Source organism: Dreissena polymorpha, chromosome 3 (assembly GCF_020536995.1).
Source record: "Dreissena polymorpha isolate Duluth1 chromosome 3, UMN_Dpol_1.0, whole genome shotgun sequence".
Lineage (NCBI taxonomy): Eukaryota > Metazoa > Mollusca > Bivalvia > Myida > Dreissenidae > Dreissena > Dreissena polymorpha.
Genome location: NC_068357.1, coordinates 112869288 through 112889629, shown reverse-complemented (window position 1 = coordinate 112889629; position 20342 = coordinate 112869288). Strand labels below are relative to the sequence as shown.

The window sequence follows — 20342 nt, the reverse complement described above, 5'->3', positions numbered from 1 at the left end:
TCGTGCTGTCTGGTGAATTTTGGCCCGAATACGTCACTTGTTTCCCATGGAAACCCCGTGAGTCGCGTATACAGCACAACCGTGATCGGGTAGGGGAACCGGCTGGTCGATCTGACGACAAGAGGTCAACAAAGCGTGGTGCATGGACAACTGGATACCCAAACCAACAGCAACGATCTAGTGTTCCGCCACGATTCAAGAAAGTAATGCAACAACAGACCGATACAGAACGCGACGACTGGACACGTCGTGAACTATACTACCATAATCGATATGAAGGACTTGCTAGTGAAATTGATTAATCATTCTATCATGGCTCTTATAGGGTTGAACATAGTGACTTGGAACATAACTGGGATTATGTCGAGTGCCGCATACCTATCAAATGTACTAAGTGATGGCAACATCGACATTTGCGGTATTTCAGAACACTGGCTACTGCCGTGCAATGTTCATTTTATGGACACGATTTTAACTGATTATAACCATTTTACTATCTGTAGTAATACCGAATATACAAAGTCTTCACGCGCAACAGGTAAAGGGGGCGTGGCTATCATTTGGAAAAACAAGTTCAACAACTTGATTACACCACTTACCATTGACAGTGATTACGTTGCAGGAATACAAATGCAAATTGCTCCGAGGAAATACATTTACATATTTCAAGTTTATTTACCATGTGTTAATCATTCTAATCAGATATATTGTGAATGTTTAAACAACCTTTATGACCTTTATAATACGTATTGTGAGCAAGGTGAAACAATATTTCTAGGAGATTTCAATGCAGACTTTATATCTCCTAAACAAAGCTTTAGAAACAGGTTATTAAGTCGATTTGCTTACGACTGTAATTTGTATGCCGTTAATACTCATGAATCATGTATTGGTCCATCTAATTCATATGTTTCCTATGATGATAGATATTCCTCATTGATTGACTTTGTTTTTGTACCAACTGAATTATTGTATTTTGTGACACATTGTGAAATTGCTGATGATGTTTGTCTAAATGTTTCTAGACATAGACCAATTTTATGTTGCTTTAATTTTGAGATTCATGTTGATGACAATATCAGTGATTTAAAAAGATGCATTAACTGGAAAGCTACTAACAGTGATCATGTTTTGCAATATTGTGACACTCTGTGTGAAAAATTATCTAAAGTTGATACAAATAGTGCTAGAGATGCAAATGAATTGTATTCGGTGTTGTGTAGCAGTATGCGTGATTGTGCCAATACATGTTTCCCCACGAAACGTAAAAGGCGTCATTTGAAACCGTTCTGGACAAATGAGCTCACGGAACTACATGCACTTATGAGCTCGTTACGTGCCGTGTGGTGCAGCGCTGGTAGGCCACGGGGCGCGCAGCACATGGAATATCGTGATTATAAAGCGGCTAAAGCACATTTCAGGAGGGCCATGCGGCGGTGCGGTGAACAATTTATGACAGAACTTGACCATAAACTCGAATATGACTCTGTACATGACAGTGTGAGTTTCTGGCGGACAGTAAACTTAAGAAAACGGGGATCCGGTGCCGACATAGGAGGTGGCATCAACTTCGATGGGAAGATGTATAGAAGCCGGGAGGAAATAACGGAGCAGTGGGCGAAATACTTTAAAGACCTGTACACCCCTTCAAGCTCCCCGGACTTTGATTCACACTGGGAGTATGTTGTTAGACAGGGAGTGGAGCAGGCATTGACTAACCTGTCACCGTCTCAAGATGTTTTTGTTTCACCTGAAATGGTTGAGTCTAGTATAAATCAGCTATCTAAAGGAAAGGCCTGTGGTCCCGATGAAATCTATCATGAGCACATGCTGTATGGCAAGAACATTATCGCTGAACCCCTATCACGCTTATATACAGTTATGCTGCGCAGCGGTAATGTACCTGACAAAATGAAGGAAGGTGAGATTATTACACTATTTAAAGGCGGGCGAAAGCGGCGAGACCAGCCTAATAATTACCGAGCAATTACACTATCATCAACGCTGCTAAAGCTTTATGAATCGATTTTATTAAGCCGGTGCAAGGACGGTATACTCGCTTCTATCAGAAAGTTACAAGGTGGATTTCAGGACGGGCTTGGGTGCATAATGACTAGCTTTAGTCTCCGCGAATGTCTATACTATGCAAAAGAGCTTGGATCAAGTGTATATCTATGTTTCCTGGACGCTCGTCAGGCCTTTGACAGGGTATGGCACGATGGACTATTTCATAAACTCTTATCAATTTCCGGTGTTTATGATCCTGATCCAGTCATTGATACTAACACCCTTCTCGCACTTCGTGAAATGTATCGAAACTCAACAAGCCGCGTTCGCCATCGAGGATTGATCTCGGAACCACTACCGATCGGGCAAGGAACCCGTCAGGGAGGCAAAAGTTCGCCGCTGCTGTACCTTATATACATAAATGGCCTGATAGAGAAACTTGAAGAGAGTGGTGATGGCCTGTGCATTTATGACATAAATATGGCTTCGCCTACTGTGGCCGATGATATGGTGCTAATATCATACTCTAAAAATGGACTGGAGAGGATGCTTAAGATTTGCTATGAATATGCAAACAGGTGGAGGTTTCTTTATAACGCATCGAAGTGCTCAGTACTAGTCTATAATAAGAAGACAGAAGAGACTTCAACCTTCTATCTAGGACATGATCGTCTGCCCGCTAGCGACAAGTATACCCATCTTGGTATTGAATGCAACTCTCTTCTGACCACTAATAATGCGATTCATGATGCATGCGTGCGACTGCGAGGAACATACATGAGCTTGTGCTCAAAAGGGGTAGCGCCTGAAAGACTGAGTCCACCAACTCTCTTAACGATATTCAACTCATCCGTTATCACAAAGGCCCTATATGGCTGTGAGCTATGGAACAACAACTCACAAAGTGATCTTGTTCAACTTTCTATTGCACATAACTTTTGCCTGAAACACATGCAAGGGTATGACAGAAGCATCTCAACAGATTATTGCCTGTCAACCCTTAATACCGTCCCGATAGTGAATGAACTGGAAATCAGAAAACTAACATTCTTCGGCCAAATATGCAGATTGAATCCTAAATACCTAGCGAAAGATATCTTCAATAATAGACTTATACGTCACATTGAACTAGAAGGCCAATGCATCGGGTATATCCCTGATGCATACAGGATACTACAAAAGTACGACTTAATGAACGTCTTACGATCATACGTCCAGGATGGAAATTTCCCCACAAAGCGAGAATGGAAAAAAATAGTTGAGCGAAAAGTCGTAATGAACATTACGAACGAAATACAGAGTCGCATCAAAGGCAACGATCAATGGGGAGTAACTGTGCATGTAATAGACTCCAATAATTACTCCCCTCTATGGAGAGTAGCAAAAGACAACCCAAGAATAATTAACGTGTGTAAAACTATATTGAATAGCATTGGTATGTTTGTGTCGAGACAGTATGTACGAGAATGCAGACATTGTTGCCTGAAAACCGTTAATCTCGTAATTCATAAGTTGTGTTATTGCCACCTGTTAGAGGATAAGCGAAAACATTTATGGACAACTCTAATTGAATGCATCGGTATAACGGAATTCTCGCGCTTCATCCACTTAAGTGGCTTAGAACAAAGTGCATCGTTGCTGAAAATGATATCTGAAACTGTTGACTCATATTTTGTGCATTTTAAACTGTGCAAGGCTGCTGTTTGCATCCTGAACTAGTGTTAGACGCTCTGAGCCAGGTTTTGTGTGTCTTTTGTGTTTTTTACACATATGTTGACATGTCTATCCAATCTATATTAGTGTATTTTAACACTATATAGCAGCCTTCCGTGGAAGGCAAAACCTATGACACATGTTAAGTATATTCGTCTATTATGTCTTTATTTTCGCTTTCGCTTTAAGATATATCCTCGGCGAATAAGTTACACTGAACAAAATATGATTTTAATTATTATTTCAATGTGATTATTCTCATTAGGAATTAACAATTATTTATCATCTACATAGTTAGTTATACTTATCTTTGTAAATAATCTAACTGAATGTATTGAGTTGTTTCATTTATGATCTCATGTGTGTGTATATACTTTATTGTACTTCCTTGCTTGTATTATATGTTATGCTCTCCGTGAATGGAGGAAAATAAAAGTCTATCTATCTATCTGAAATATTGTTTTGATTTTATAAGTCATTTTGGAAAATGATAATTATCATAAGATATTATAATCAAATAGTTATAATGTTGAAAAATACTTGACACACTGACTCGGATATAATTAAAAAATATTAATATCAGCACTTAACATGCACACCATGAACAAAATCACACAGTTTTAGTTTTAAATTCTAGTTTTGATCACAGGTGGCTATGATATTAATTAGTGAAAACATCAATGTGAATGAAAAATAATCAAATTATAACAAAAATCAACTTCTTTGAAAAATAAGTTTCACTATCAAATATATATATATATATATTACAAGGTATTCAACTCAAAATCACCAGAAACAGAATGCATCGCTTTGAACAGCCGTAACTTCATCAATTATGCAGCGATTTCCATGAACTTAGTCTTATTAAACGCAGAAATGAATTTTCTTTCTGGAAATGTACACATCTTGTAATATTTTACAGATGCTGGGTCAATATTTGATCTAGTATGATCGATGACTAATAGGTCACGCGAGTTGTGTATCGTGTTATTTCTTAACAGTTGAACCAGCATTTGTAAAAAATATTGAAATATATGTACATTTTTAGAAAGGCAATTTATTTCTGCGTTGAATAAGACCATGTTCATAGAAATCGCTTTATAATTGATAAAGTTATTGCTGTTCAAAACACCCTGTTTTCGGGTGATCTTGAGTTGAATACCTTGTTATATAAATATATATATATTATATTGATTGTTTTCAGAGAAGTTGATTTTTTGTAATAATTCGATTTTTTTCCCATTCAAAATGATGTTTTTAATAATAAATATCATTGCCACACGCTAACTACCTGTAGTTTACATGAAGCTGATTACTTAATTTAATTTTTTGCATATTATATTTAAGCACATTTTAATTAAAATTTTATAATGATATTGGTATGGTTAGGACTCGTTTCTTGAGAGTAATAGTTTAATAGAGGCAATATTGAATAGGTTCTATTCCAACAGTCACTGTTTCTTATATGCATTGTTTACACAACTTTATTACTGTTTTAAATGACAACTTTATATATGAATGTGTAAATTATTATAAATGAAAATAATCCTACCCCAACAGTCACTGTGCCTTAAACACGATTATGTCATTATTGTTAAACATCCCCACAATGAGTGAGCTTGTGCGCTTACTGTAGTAGACAGATCTCGGGTTAGTAACACCATCCCTGGCTGTAACCACCTCTGCAAGTCTCTGTCTTCCATCTCTATCCACTTGGATGATTACGTTTGAGAAGTCTACACATACCAGAACTTGTCCTGAGTCTGTCACATGGAGGCCAGGTATGATATATATATATTGTGTCGTGGTCAGTGCAGGGTCAGTCAGTAAGGAGATCACTGTGCCATCCCTGGACAGTGTGACCAGCTTGACCAGCTGCTTACTGTACCAGATGGATTTGTAGGCCATATATATCCTGTCTCCATCTGCACTCACTGCACAGGCTGTATCTGTAATATGGAATACAGTTATGAGGTGTTGTTTATATATGGAAACAAATGTCATGATATAAAAAGTAGTCAGTGTTATGCTATTGATATATAATAAAGTTCAGCATTAGACACTTAATAAAATTAATAAACATGAAAATATATACATGTATGTTTAGAAACTATTGACATAAAGTACAGTAAATATCAACTTTAAACACTTTGATTGTTACTGTGGTATATTGATGTTCTTAATTTTGATACATTCTTTAATTTTTTCAGTTTCGGAATAATTATTAAACAAATCATTGTCTAACTTAAATATATTATTGATATAATAAAAAATTGTATTTGTGAATATGCAAACAAAACTTAATTTGGAATTGTGTTCAACATGTGCAGTAAATTATTTGAATAACATACCTTTGTTTGATCAGATTACTGAACTATGACAATTATTAAGTCTTGATTTCAATGCCATTAAAAACATGGGTCTTAGAAGTTGTGAACATTAAAATAAGGATATAGATTATCATTGTCCCCTACCCGTTTCACCGGAGGGAACTTATGGTTTGCGCTCTGTCCGTCAGTCCATCGGTCAGTCAGTCAGTCACACTTTTCTGGATCCTGCGATTACTTTTAAAGTTCTTAATATTTGTTCATGAAACTTGAAACATGGATAGATGGCAATATGGACATTATGCACGTCAAAAATTTTGGTTGCTATTGCAACAAATATAAAAAAAATATTCTGACAATGGTGGAATTTCTGAAAATTTTGGAGCCGTTAGGGGACATGTATTGCTTGGCAATAGTCTTGTTACCTATACCATATGATGCATCCTTATACATCTGTCTCACCAGTCTTCCATCCACAGTATAGTGATACAGACCTTCATCATCTGTAATGTACAGGTTACCCTGATGATAGGCAATACCAAAGAAGGTATGTTCCAAAGTCAGTGTCCTGTCTTTTATCAACTGACTATTGGTTAGTCTGATGAAATGAATTTGCATTTTAGCCACAGCAACAGCCACCAGACTGGAGTCAATGCTGCTCATGGACCATGGTTCGCTAGGCAATTCACAATAGGCCACCACCCTGTAGGTCTGATCCAGGAGCTTTACACAGTTGTTCGCCTTGTCAAGGATGAGGAGTTCTCCAGATGCTGTATCACAGATTCCTGTTATAATGCAATTAGATAAATCCCTCTCTATCTTCACACTATACTTTTCACTATTCTTCACTTTTATGATTGAATCAGGCATGCTAACTGCATCTGGTTCTAATCCCTGTATCAGCTGGTGTGATGAACTTGATACTGGATCAGACACCTGGCTTGAGTGGTTTCTAGGGCTATACTGTCTAGATGAACTGGATTCTGGATTGCACTTTTTTACCTTGGATCCGGGCGCTGTTTGGTTTACAATGTCAGACTGGCTAGATGCTTTAGGATTATTTCGTGTGGTAAGTGTGTTCTTAGTTGTACGTTTAGAAGATTGTGATTGTTTCACTGCGCTCAGTATTTTTCCCAATCCTGAGAGACTAGACAGCTTTGGTTGAATGGTTGTGTCAGGATAAAAGGTTAGTGTCCTCTCATTCTTTGTTGTCATTTCTTGTAAGACTGCTTCTTCCTTGAGGGACTGGTCGAGGCATTTTCTGTACGTCATTAAACTCAGTGCTTCAGTTTTGTCTTTTTTTCTCAACCAATCTTCTTTCAAGATTGTTATATTTTTTATTGACGTATTGCAATGTTCAATGTCAGTTTGAATAGATGTCTTTATGGTGGCCAGAAATGTATCCAACTCTTTCTTGGTATCTTTTTCCAGTTGATCCAAAGAAGCATTAATTGTCTTTCGTAAAGCATTGATTTCTTCCAGATTTTTTTTATAAGACTTCTCAAGGTACTTTATATTTTCCTCAAAGTCATCTTTCTTACGGATCAACTGCTGGAGTTGTGTATCAAAGGTTGTTGACAGATGTTTGAAGTCTCCTTTCTGATGGAGGTTTTTCACTTTTTCAGCTATAAGTACCACTTGACTGCATTTCCTGAAAACAAAACCTTTTAACATTATGTATCCCTTTGCCACATATGCTCTGACCTTCCTATTTGTCTGTGTGGTTTATGAGTCCACTTAAAATAACCTTAAAGAAGTTCTGACCAGTTAATGTTTTTATGCTCCCCCAAAATTTATTTTGGGGGGGAGCATATAGTCACCGCTTCGTCTGTCCGTGCGTGTGTGTGAGCGTCCGTCCTTGCACAATTTTTGTCCGGGCGATTTCTCAGCAACTAATGACCGGAATTCAATGAAACTTTATGGGAAGCTTCATTACCAAAAGGAGATGTGCATATTATCAGCGGGTTCTGGTCGGATGATTTTCACAGAGTTATGGCCTTTTGAAATTTTCCATTAACTGTACATATAGTGCAATTCTTGTCCGGGCTAATTTTCAGCAACTAATGACCAGAATTCAATGAAACTTTATGGGAAGCTTAACTACCAAGAGGACATGTGCATAATATCAGCCGGTTCTGGTCGAATGATTTTTCACAGAGTAATGGCCCTTTGAAATTTTCCATTAACTGTTCATATAGTGCAATTCTTGTCCGGGCGATTTCTCAGCAACTAATGACTGGAATTCAATGAAACTTTATGGGAAGCTTCACTACCAAAAGGAGATGTGCATATTATCAGCGGCTTCTGGTCGAATGAGTTTTCACAGAGTTATGGCACTTTGAAATTTTCCATTAACTGTACATATAGTGCAATTCTTGTTGGGGCTATTTCACAGCAACTAATGACCGGAATTCCATGAAACTTTATGAGAAGCTTCACTACCAAAATGAGATGTGCATATTATCAGCCAGTTCTGGTCGGATGATTTTTCACAGAGTTATGGCGCTTTGAAATTTTCCATTAACTGTACATACAGTGCAATTCTTGCCCGGGCTATTTCTCAGCAACTAATGACCGGAATTCAAAAAACTTTATGGGAAGCTTTTCTACCAAGAGGAGATGTGCATATTATCAGCCAGTTCTCGTCGGATGATTTTTCACACAGTTATGGCCCTTTGAAATTTTCCATTGTACATATAGTGCAAGTCTTGTCCGAGCTATTTCTCAGCAACTTACTACGGGAATTCAATGAAACTTTATGGGAAGCTTCACTACCAACAGGGGATATGCATATTACCAGCCGGTTATGGTTGGATGATTTTTCACAGAGTTATGGCCCTTTGAAATTTTCTATAAACTGTACATATAGTGCAATTCTTGTCGGGGTTATTTCTCCCCAACTACTGACTGGAATTCAATGAAGCTTTATGGGGAGCTTAACTTCCTTGAGGAGATGCGCATGTTATTTGTTGGTTCTGGTAAGTTGATTTATTTAGAGTTATGGCCCTTTTAAATTTTAGGTTGCTAAACAATCCATCGTATTATTTTGTCCAAAGTTATGCCCCTAAAGACGTTTCCTTTTATCTGGATATATAGTGCAATATTGTGACAAAAAACCTTTGGGGAGCATCACCCGTCTCCGACGTTTTCTTGTTATATTTTAGATGTTTTTATTAATTTGCTATTTTTTATTGATTTTGGGGGGTAATCACGTGATAGTCGAGATGGCAATGTCCATGCCGAGACAGGTAGTTTTCGCTGTTTTATACCCTGTATAACTAAATTTCAAGCCATTTCAGAAATAAAGTGATAAGCGAGTTTACTTTGTATTAAAATTTGCTTTTTATCTCTACTTAACACGCTGCAAATTTCTTATCGGAGCTGTAATTAGGTCATCTCGGTAAGAAATGTTTTAGCGAGCAATGTCGAGCTGTAATTAGATCATCCCGGTTAGAAATGTTTTAGCGAGCAATGTCGAGATATAGTCCGAATATTAACACACATATAACACTAGTAACTTTCTTGCTGATATGGCTGAAAGTTAGTGATATTTAATAAATAAATACAGGTAATAAATGGTATAGAAGGACGAAATACATCGGTCTTGGCATGAATGAAGCGATCTTGACTATCATGTGAGTATCCCCTATGTGATTATAAACCGATCATGTTCATGATTTCTGGTTTACATTGGAAAGTAAGTCATGATAACCTCAGACTAATATAATGATGTATTAACTACCCAGACCCTGATGCTACCCAGACAAATTTTATGGCAAAACAATTTTTAAAAAACCTTCTAAAAACAAAAACAAATACTTACAACAATTCCAATTGTTGTAAAATATTTTCTTTACTTTTTCTAGATATAAAACCTCTATGTTTAGACAATATAAATTATTAGTTTTATGTTTTTGCTATAAATCACAAAGATCTTTATATAACATTGGCAATGTAAACAATTTTTAAAATATAATCAAGCATACGCTAAATATTTGATATGTTATAGTTCAAAATGTACATTATTTTCATACACTTTCTTATGTTTTCCGTTTTCTAGTAGTAATGGATGAAAACTTCATTGTTAAGAAATGTGAAAAATAAATGAAAAAAATAAAATAAAAAAAATAATGATGTATTAAATCTCATATTTGTATTTTTATGATTTACTTGTAGATTATGTGCTATAGGCTACTTATTTGTGAAAAAAAAAATGTGAATTCCTTTTACACAACGGGAACAAAAATTGTTGTTTGTTCCATCCAGAAACTTGTTATATTACAAGCACGAGTACATTGGAACACATTACCAACCTATCAGAAGTACCAGAACGTTGAGGCACATATAAACTGTATGCAGATTACTGCTGGGAGCTAAATATGGCCAGCAATTTGTCAACATATTGCACATTTTAAAAGAGTTTTTGTTGTTTTGTTTGTCTAATAATTGACATTTAACTATAGATTGACATATCAACCATGCATGTTTTAAAATCGTTTCACTTTAAAGTTATTTATTTAGAGGACCAGATCAATGACTTCACATGCTATGTGTTTTTCTAACCACTGTTATTGTTCTTAAAAATACCATTTATTTTGAATCATATTATTTTTGCACATGAAATATCTTAACATTTATTTACCATAATTTTTAAACTTGAGATTGTGAGTAAATCTTCTAACATAAACTTTTTAACACTGTTATTCGAACACTGTAATTCAAACCAAAAGGGCACATTAAACGAAATGATATTTTACTTACACACCATTATACAGGGAATAGTGGTTTGTTTTGGAAAATTATCGAGTTGAAATCACAAGTGGTCATTGATGTATGCCCATCTTTGATAAAGCGAGGTATATAGATTTTAACCTGTCTGCCATGTGGTTGGTTGGGATTTAAGTTGCTTGGTCATGACTTTCTGCGAGATATATTCAAAAATCTTTGACCTGCCACCATGAACAATGGTGTGATGATTACTTTAGAGGAAAGAAAGAAGCCTATTAATGTGTAGGTCAACAGGTCAAAGGCCACTGTCATATGGGCTTGTCAGAGTAAATTAGTTTCTGAGAAAATCTTGACAATCATTTGACTTGTGATCATTCTTATTTGTATCATGTGTCTAGTGATTACTTGGTGTAAAGAGCAGCCACGTGTTGATGTAAGGTTACATCGTCAAAGATGAAGGTCACGTGGGTTTGGAACAGGACATTTGTTTCAGCACTATCTTTTGATCATACAAAATAAATAGTGGTTAAATCAGTGGACAATGACAACTATTTTGATGTGAATGTCACTAGGTTGAAGGTAAATGTCTCATGAGCTTTTATGAAGAAATTAGTTTCTGCGTGTTAGCTAGAGAACACTTCAACCTACAATAATATAAATGACAGAATGACACAAAATGATATAAGACCAACATTTCTAAAGGTCAATTTCATATTAGGTTGGAATAGAAACTTTCCAATCATTTGAGAAGGCTTTAACCTATAATCATGGGTATTAATCTAATGTTTACTTGGATGGACAGGAAGACATCTATAAAGTTTAAGGTCATTTGGTAAAGGTCACAGGGGCTTGTATAATGAATTGGGTTTACTCACAATATGTAGTGAAAGCTTTGACCAATGATTATTTAAACTTTTGTGCGGTTACTCTGGAGAAAAGAAAGCTGCATATAGCTTTTTTAGGTAAAGATCAAAGATCAGTCGACCATTCTTTATGCAACATCTTTATAATTATGAACCAGGAAAATGTAAAAATGGAAATGTGAAAATAAGAAATAATATTCACTTATATTTTTGATTGTTTATTGCCATTATAAAGGACAGAAAAATCATTAATTATGTATACTCTCTGTATGTACTTGAGTTTAAATTTTATTTCAGCATTTATCAATCAAAATTTTGTTTTATTTTGTATAACCCACACAAACTAAGGAGCTGTGTGTGTTGGTCATTGCATGTTATGGTTTTAAGACCACAGGTTGCACAATATTTTCTAGGCACATTGATAGTTGTGTTACTCATTGTTCAACCATAAAATACATAATGATACATTTTAAATGGTAATAAATCCATGCATGTTTGCACGGGTCAAGCGGTGTTTAAACATCTAACTTGCAGATTTCCAACTAATCAACATTATGTTTTCATTATCAATACACAGGACAGCCTACATCTACATCTACAAAATTAACCAATGCAAGGACTTTTTGTTAAAAAGTATTTTAGCATCAAATATGGCGTACTAAAAGTGAAAACATAATATTTAATTGTTGGAAGCTGATTGTCACAACAGATTGGATTTGGAGGGATATGTATTTTAGTAAGTGTTATTTTAGTTTACTATTGAGACGTGTAAATACAGAATGAATGATTGCCAAAGGAATTATGTATTCTTGCAAATTGAATGTGTTTTGGTGGTAGCCAGATGGATTCTAGTTAAGTTGACTTGGGTGAACAGTAATCAATTTATTCCTTTAGTTGGAAGTCTTCTGCGCTGTTTGATACCAAACTTTTGCAAATGGCTTGAAAATTGATGGAGCAGTGAGCTTCAGAAATGATGGAGAGTAAGTTGGTTCCTTTTTCCTAGTTCCTTATTGCTTATTCGAATAAGGAGTAAGGAACTGTTCCTTATTTTTTATTCACGCGTAATAAATGTGTTACAGGGTTTTAAACAAAAAGAATGCAAACATTTCTGAAGTAAATCAAAACAAAATAACTCGAATACATTTACTTTATGCATAACGTAACATATTCATGTTTCTTCTTCGCGCTTGCATAGGATTTCTTGTTTAAACCGAACCGATATTTTCTAATTCGAATACCAACTTCGCATCAACAAAACCTAAAGCATATACTTATATTTTACATGTTTGTGATATAAAAGTGCAAACTTGTACGATTTAACATGTTTGTTTTTATTTATAATCCAGTTCCTTTTTCGCGGCTGAATAAGGAAAAAACGGAACCAGTTCCTTATTCCTTATTCAAGCCGAATAGGGAACTCGCATTTTCTTACTTAAACATCAATGATATTGATACAAAGTTAACCACATATAAATGAACATATTATTTATATATATTGGTTGTATATGATAAATACAAATTGCAATACATTTCTACTTTGTTTTAAGTAATAATAATCCAGTTCCTTATTCAGTTTTAATAAGGAATAAGGAACTGGTTCCTTATTCCTAATTCAAATTGAATAAGGAACTGGAATGTTCTTTCTATATATCAGAAATCAAAATGAACCAACCAAGAATAAATGTATTAAAGGTGTCAAAAAAGTATTTATTGCAGTACTATTTACTTTGTTTTATTTCATGATAACATAGTTTCTTCTTCGCTTTTTCAATCCGAATAAGGAACTAGTTTAGCATTAAATGAAATTTAGTAGAGATGTACTGCATTTAATTGTTTTTGATACCTAATCTATATTAACAATTATTTTCATTGATTTATTGGTCTCTTTGGTTCATTTTAATATTTTGTTTAGTATATAATGCCAGTTCCTTATTTGATTTGAAAAAATAAGGAATAAGGAACCAGTTCCTTATTCCTTATTCAATCCGAATAAGGAACTAGGTTATCATGAAATGAAACTTAGTAGAGATGTGCTGCAATTGATGTTTTTGATACCCAACCTACATTTTCAAAGATTTTCATTGATTTTTTGGTCTCTTTGGTTCCTTTTAATATTTTGATTAGTATGAAAATGCCAGTTCCTTATTCGATTTGAATAAGTAATAATGAACCAGTTCCTTTTTCCATATTCGCAGTGAATAAGGAACTGTGTTATTATTAAATAACACTAGGTAGAAATATAATGCAATACATATTTTTAACTTCAAACCTATATTAACCATGATTTTCATCGACATTTACTATTATTTGGTCACTTTCAATTTATGTTTGAGTAAGGCAATACCATTTCCTTAGATACTTGCTTTCAGCGTGTATCGTCACATAGAATATAAAAAGAAATTCGACAGAATACGTCTATATAACATAATCATGCTTCAATAACCTTCACACAATCTAAAATATAACATACCCCAAAGTGATTGTCCTAAACATAGGCTTCCGAATAAGGAACTAACTTAACACCCAATTCCTTATTCAGAGGCCATAATTTCGGATACTTAAATTCGGATCATTCTAGAATAGCACAGCTTTATATTCGTTATTATTGGCGATATTTAGTGTAATATTTGTAATTTATATCTCTGGTACAGGTCTTGAAGTCTTATCTGACCCTGAACGTTGGTCAAGAGTATATTATAGCTGTATATTATAGCTGAAAACTAAACATGTTTCAGATATCGTGTTCCGTTTTCATACGAAAACTGTTACGAAAGGATATGATTAAGAATGCAAAATGATTTCAACACGTCTCCATAAAAGAAAGACTGCACCGGAAGCAGCGATCCAAGTGCCTCTAGAAGACTGAAAAGTTTCATCAAAACGCCCTATTATTTTATTTTATGTTATAATTTGAACAAAAATGCGCGCATCCTAGATACATTTTAGTGCGGATACGCGTTTTTTTTTGGTTATACAGACCAACGGTACATTCGGCGACTTTCAACCTCGGCCCATGACGAATGCAAATGTCCCGGACACCATTGTCATCAGTGCGACGTCACTGATGTCACATTAAAGTAAGACTGGACCGGAAACAGCGGCCCAAACGCCTATTTTTTAGACTGGAAAGTTTCATCGAAATGCCTCTGTGTTTCGTCGTTGCTGTTGTTATTGTTGTTTTTTTTCCAATAAAACACCAAAACTTACATAGTTGTCATTGGGTGGTTTTATTTCAATATATTTTCTATCTCCGAAAGCGCGTTTTCTCGCTCTAGGATGCCTACATTTCATCCGGCGACCTTCAAGATTGGCGCACGATTAAAAGCCGTGGGAACCGACAAAATTGCACCGTTTTCGGTAGTTATAAGTGATATTTTTAGATATTGCAGCTGGTTGCGCTTTTCTTATTCTGCCGCGAAAACGGCACTATGTTATCATTACAAAAGAATACTAAAAAGAAATGTACTGTAATAAATACATATTTTTTATTCCCAACCTACATTTACAGTGATTTTCCTTGATTTATGCGTCCTCTTATTCATATTAATATATTTGTTAAGTAAGAAATGCCAGTTCCTTATTCGATTTGAATAATTCCTTATTCCTTATCCAAACCAAATAAGGAACTATGTTATTATTAAAACCACCAAAGTAGAAATGCACTTCAATTAACATTTGTATAACATTCCTACATTTACAATAATTTTCGTTGATTTATTCGTCTCCTTGGTTCATTTTAATTTATACTTTATAGCAAGAACATGCCAGTTCCTTATTCGATTTGATAAGGAATAAGGAACCAGTATCTTATTCCTTATTCAAACTGAATAAGGAACTGGATTATCATTCCTTAAAACTAAGTAGAAATGTATTGCAATTAGTATTTTAAATATACAATCTATATATAATGATGTTTATTTATATGTGGTTAACTTGGGATCTATTTCGTTGATGTTTACGTAAGAAAATGCCAGTTCCTTATTCGGCTTGAATAAGATATAAGGAACTGTTTCCTTTTATCTTATTCAGCCGCGAAAAGTAACTGGATTTATCATTATAAATAAAAACAGACATGTTGAAATTTACAAGATTGCACTTTTATATCACATACATAATAAAAATTATAAAATAATGTTATATGCTTTAGGTTTTGTGGATGTAATGTTGGTTTTCGAATTAGAAAATATCGAATAAGGAATAAGGAACTAGGAAAAAGGAACCAACTTACTCTCCATTCAGCAGAAATGTGATGTTGTGCGATCCTATGAGTCTGGTGTATAGATTTTGTGTAGAACACTTTTGAAGGGTTTTGGAGGGGGGTGCAGATGGATGGAGGGTGCAGCAGCTATTACATAGTTCCTTTGTTAAATAGCACTTGTTTTCTTAACTTTTTTTAATTTAAACTTTAGAAAGATGAAAAATCAAGTTTTACAGTTTAAATTAAATTTGATTCAAAAAAATGTTTATTAGAATACACTTGTACTTACTGATGACTGTGGATATGACAGGCATGGCATATGAGCTGACTGTGATCCTCACAAAATCCTGTCAGTTTTTCTTTCTTGTGCTCCTGACATTTTTCAAGTGGTTCACCCTCATTAATCTCAGGCCACTTGCTTATGTCTTTCTTTCCCAAAATTGCATGCTTCTTGAAAAGAAAGTTATGATGCTCCACACATTTGCTACAGTAAAATCTAGAACATTTCTCGCAGTAAAACTCAGCCTCCGTGCTTTCATCATTTTCCTGACAGATGAAACAAAAAAAGTCATAGAACAAGTCTGATCCTCTGTGAATTGAATTCTCTAGATTGGAAGCCATTTTGTAACTATTGAAAACTCCTTTGTTTGTTAATTTTAATATTAAATTTCAATATGTGTATCCAGTGTGAGTTGTTATCTGGTCATGTGAGTGAATACCATGTCCTACTTTAGAGGTAACAGGTACCCATATTGTACTGATACCAATGGCTTTATGAGCAAACACATTAATCTGTTAACAATTTGATAACGTTGCAAATGTGTGTAGAACAATTTGTACATGCTGTTAAATTATTCTGATCAATAATCAAACCAACTATATAAGAAAATGGTATATTTTTCATTCAAATCAAGTGTAAAACCTCAGGGAACTAAATAACGTTTTCTGTAAAGTGTAAACGTAGATTTAAATCAAAATTTAGCATATATACACACAAATTTAAACAAAAGGCTGTTAATACATGTATTATCAGAAACTTGATATAGGATTGTGCAAATTTTGCTAATTGAGTTATTATCTCACCTGAGCTCATACAGCTCATGGAGATCTCTTAGGATAACTTTCGGTCAGTCTGTGCAGGAGTGTGTGCCTTAACTTATTCCTCAAACAACGTGTCCTGCAGAATAGCAAGGAATATTTTAATGAAACTTCACATGAATTATCCTTGGGTAATTCTCTTTCAATGTTGGTTAGAGCGTAATGTATGTGTGGTTTGTGCGTTTAATGTTTTCTAACAATTGTTTCTTTTTAATATCTTGACATATTTTTATAGAATTTCACAGATTTTAATAGAATTTCACAGTAAAAAACATTGGTAACCTTCTTTCAACGTTTGTTCTGATCCGTTGCATACGTTACCAAATTTTTAAAAAAGGGTAACTTGCAAAATCTTCTGCTCTTGAATCTCAAGGGTCTGTGAATTAATGCTTAGTGTGTGTAAGATTGTTTAGTTGCCCTCTACTTAGTTTTTCAAGTGATGCATCAGGGGTAAAACAAAAATAGACAAACACAACCCCAAAATTCATCGGTTAAATGTTTGGTAGTCCTTCGGCAACTTTGTTCAAAACATGACTCTCTGGTGTCAAATGGTCCCGCCCTAGGGGTTTCTTGTTCACCTTGAATGAGCATAAAGAAAACTACCGGTAAATAAAATCACTGAGTTAATTTTAATTTGGTATGTACCGTCTTATAGTGGTTATCTGATACGTGTGTTCAAATCATGATCCTGGGGTCAAAATTGGCCCCAATCTATGGGTCCTGCATCGTGTCTTGCAGACTTTCACAAAACTTCACAGAAATGATACTGAAGACAACCTCTTTCAAAGTTGTGCAAATCATTCTGGTCCATTGCATATGTGGGTCATTAAAGATAAAAATAGATTTAAAAGTGTGAACTTAATCTTATCCACTTGCTTAAGGCTAAGAGGTTAATATTTGGTGTACAAGATTGTCTAGTTGTCCTCTCCAAAGATTGTTCAAATCATTTGACCCCTGGGGTCAAATCTGGCCACGACGTTACAGAGGTCACATGATTAATAGTGGCATATATATTGAATGGTTTAAAAAGATATCGTCTTTTTTGAAACTGCAAGAATCACGAATTTATTATTTGGTTTGTAATATCATCTAGTAGTGTTAATTGAGTCATTGTCGACCTGTAATGGCTTGAAGTCACTCGGGGGTGACTGGAAGCCGATTCATTTCACCCTGGGGTGATTTCAAGCCGATTCTAGTCACTCGGTCGGCTTGAATCACCCCAGGGTGACATGAATCGGCTTAAAGTCACCCTAGGGTGACAAGAATCGGCGTCTAGTCACCCCTGGGAGATTTCAAGCCGTTTCAGGTCGACAATGACCAAATGCGCTATAATAAATGGGTCATTGTCGACCTGAAATGGCTTGAAATCACCTGGAGGTGACTAGAAGCCGATTCATGTCACCATTGGGTGACTTAGAGCCGATTCTAGTCACCCGGTTGACTTCAAGCCATTTCAGGTCGACAATGACCCAATGAGCTCTAGTAGTTCTTGACTTATTGTTTTCAAATAATACTGTTGGGGTCAAAACTGGCCATCGCCCATGGGTTGCAAGATTTATACCAACTTATAAAGAAAATAACTGTTTTAATCTACATATAAAAAACGCAAGGGTCAGGGGTTAAATATATTGTGTGAAACATCATCTTGCGGTCCTTTACAGCGTTTGTTCAAATCATACCCTTGGGGTCAAAACTGGTCAAAGATAAGGGTCAAATAATTAGTTCATACTTAAATAATTAAATTAAAAGTTTCTACAAAACAAAAACAAAAATGCAAGAAGGTGTAATTTTTGGCATATAATATTCGACAGTGGTCTTTTTAAGTGGTATTTTAATTTGATCAAGCTTTTAGGGTCAAAATAGACCCTGACTGGAAGTGTGGGGTGTGAAATAGTTAAAATTGAATTGATGTTTGGTATAGTTTGGACATGGGGCCAGTCCAGTTCTTGAAATAATAAGCACATAATGCGAGTAAACAATCTGCTATGCTGGTACTGTTTGTTTCTGATGCAAAACAAACTGAAAAAAGACTTTAAAATGGAACGCTATAAATCTCAAATTTGTATTGTTTTTTTCAAATCTTTGCATTTATGTCAGAGGGAAGAAACTCACGAATGGGAGCAGATAAACAGCTCCAACTCAGTCTGGTCCATTGCTGGACTCAACCAATTAGATTGTTTATATTCATGACTGCTGTTTAGTTCTCCTGAGCATGTGGTGCTTCTCGGGAGCTCTCGGTATACTGTGATTTCCTCTGTTCGTTCACCAGTCGGTGCATGTTTCTGTCTGTGCGTTATTTTTTTCTGAGGACTTCTACTCCTTAACAGATTTGCAGATTTTTATGAAACTTGACTTCAATCATCCTTTGGTGACCCTCTTTCAAAGGTTTTCAAATTCTTATTGTCCATTGCAGGTTACCTTAGCTAAACTTGGATTCTTAAAAGGATTTTTTTTAAAATACGTCTCTGAAACCACAAGGGTTAATATGGCCCCACTGAAGGTGACCCATGATTTATTTAGACTCGTATAGGGTAACTATTTAATTATTTGAAAATCTTCTTCACTTAAATGATAAGTTCTAGAAGGGGGATACTTGGTATGGAACATTTGCTGTTGATCGTGTACCAAGTTTGTTCCAAAAATGCTCTTGGGGTCAAAATTGGCCAAGACCTGTGGGTTGCTAGTTTTCCTTATGTTAAAAAACTTAAAAAATATCATCTGAAGTAACAAGACCAAGAGGTTTTGTATTAAGCATTTTACTTTGAATAGTAGTCCTCTTCCAAATTTGTTCAAAGTATGTCCCTGGGGTTTAATTTGGTTTGACCCTGGAGATAATTTCGTTTAGCCATATCGCTGCTGAGTTTGAAAATGATTGCAGTACCTTGAAAACATGGCCACTAGGTGGATGTAAGTTTCATATGGTTAAAGTTAAACATTGTGAACATTCTAGAAGTTACATTTGTATGCATTGACCTAAATGAGTTTTTGTTAATGAAATTGTTTCATATTTTACAAAGCGGCACATTTATTTGCAGTGAATACAACAAACTCAAACTGTACATTAAACAAGTTCTGACGAAGTGCAAAGCTAACGGCATTAAGGAAATGTGATTGTCCGCTACAGAGCCAGACTTTAGAAGATTCCTTGATCTGTTTTAAATGGCCAACAGTGACGGTATTTTATTTAATAATGTATATCTGTTTATTGTGCACTTCTTTAGAATTAATCACCTGGTTGATTTGCAACCTATGTCCATGCGGTTTTGTTTCAGTATGTGTGTTTCACAAGAAACATAAATTTAACTTGGTTCTTGACTTAGCATTTACTCTTCTTCAAAATGGATGGTTATATAAACAAACCCTTTAATGTTGTATAAACTATACTGGTCAGTATTTGGGATTGCTTAA

At 35.1% G+C, this 20342-nt stretch overlaps 1 protein-coding gene across 1 annotated transcript; it reads right to left on the bottom strand.

The window, feature by feature from the left end:
* Positions 1–4914: 4914 nt before the first annotated feature.
* On the bottom strand, positions 4915–16586 carry LOC127871074 (uncharacterized). The gene is made up of 3 exons (XM_052413721.1): positions 16126–16586; positions 6473–7698; positions 4915–5669 (listed from the first exon to the last, which is right to left on the bottom strand). The coding sequence occupies exons 1-3, from the start codon at positions 16455–16457 to the stop codon at positions 5281–5283; spliced, it is 1947 nt and encodes a 648-aa protein (XP_052269681.1). The 5' UTR covers positions 16458–16586; the 3' UTR covers positions 4915–5280.
* Between the last annotated feature and the right edge of the window lie 3756 nt (positions 16587–20342).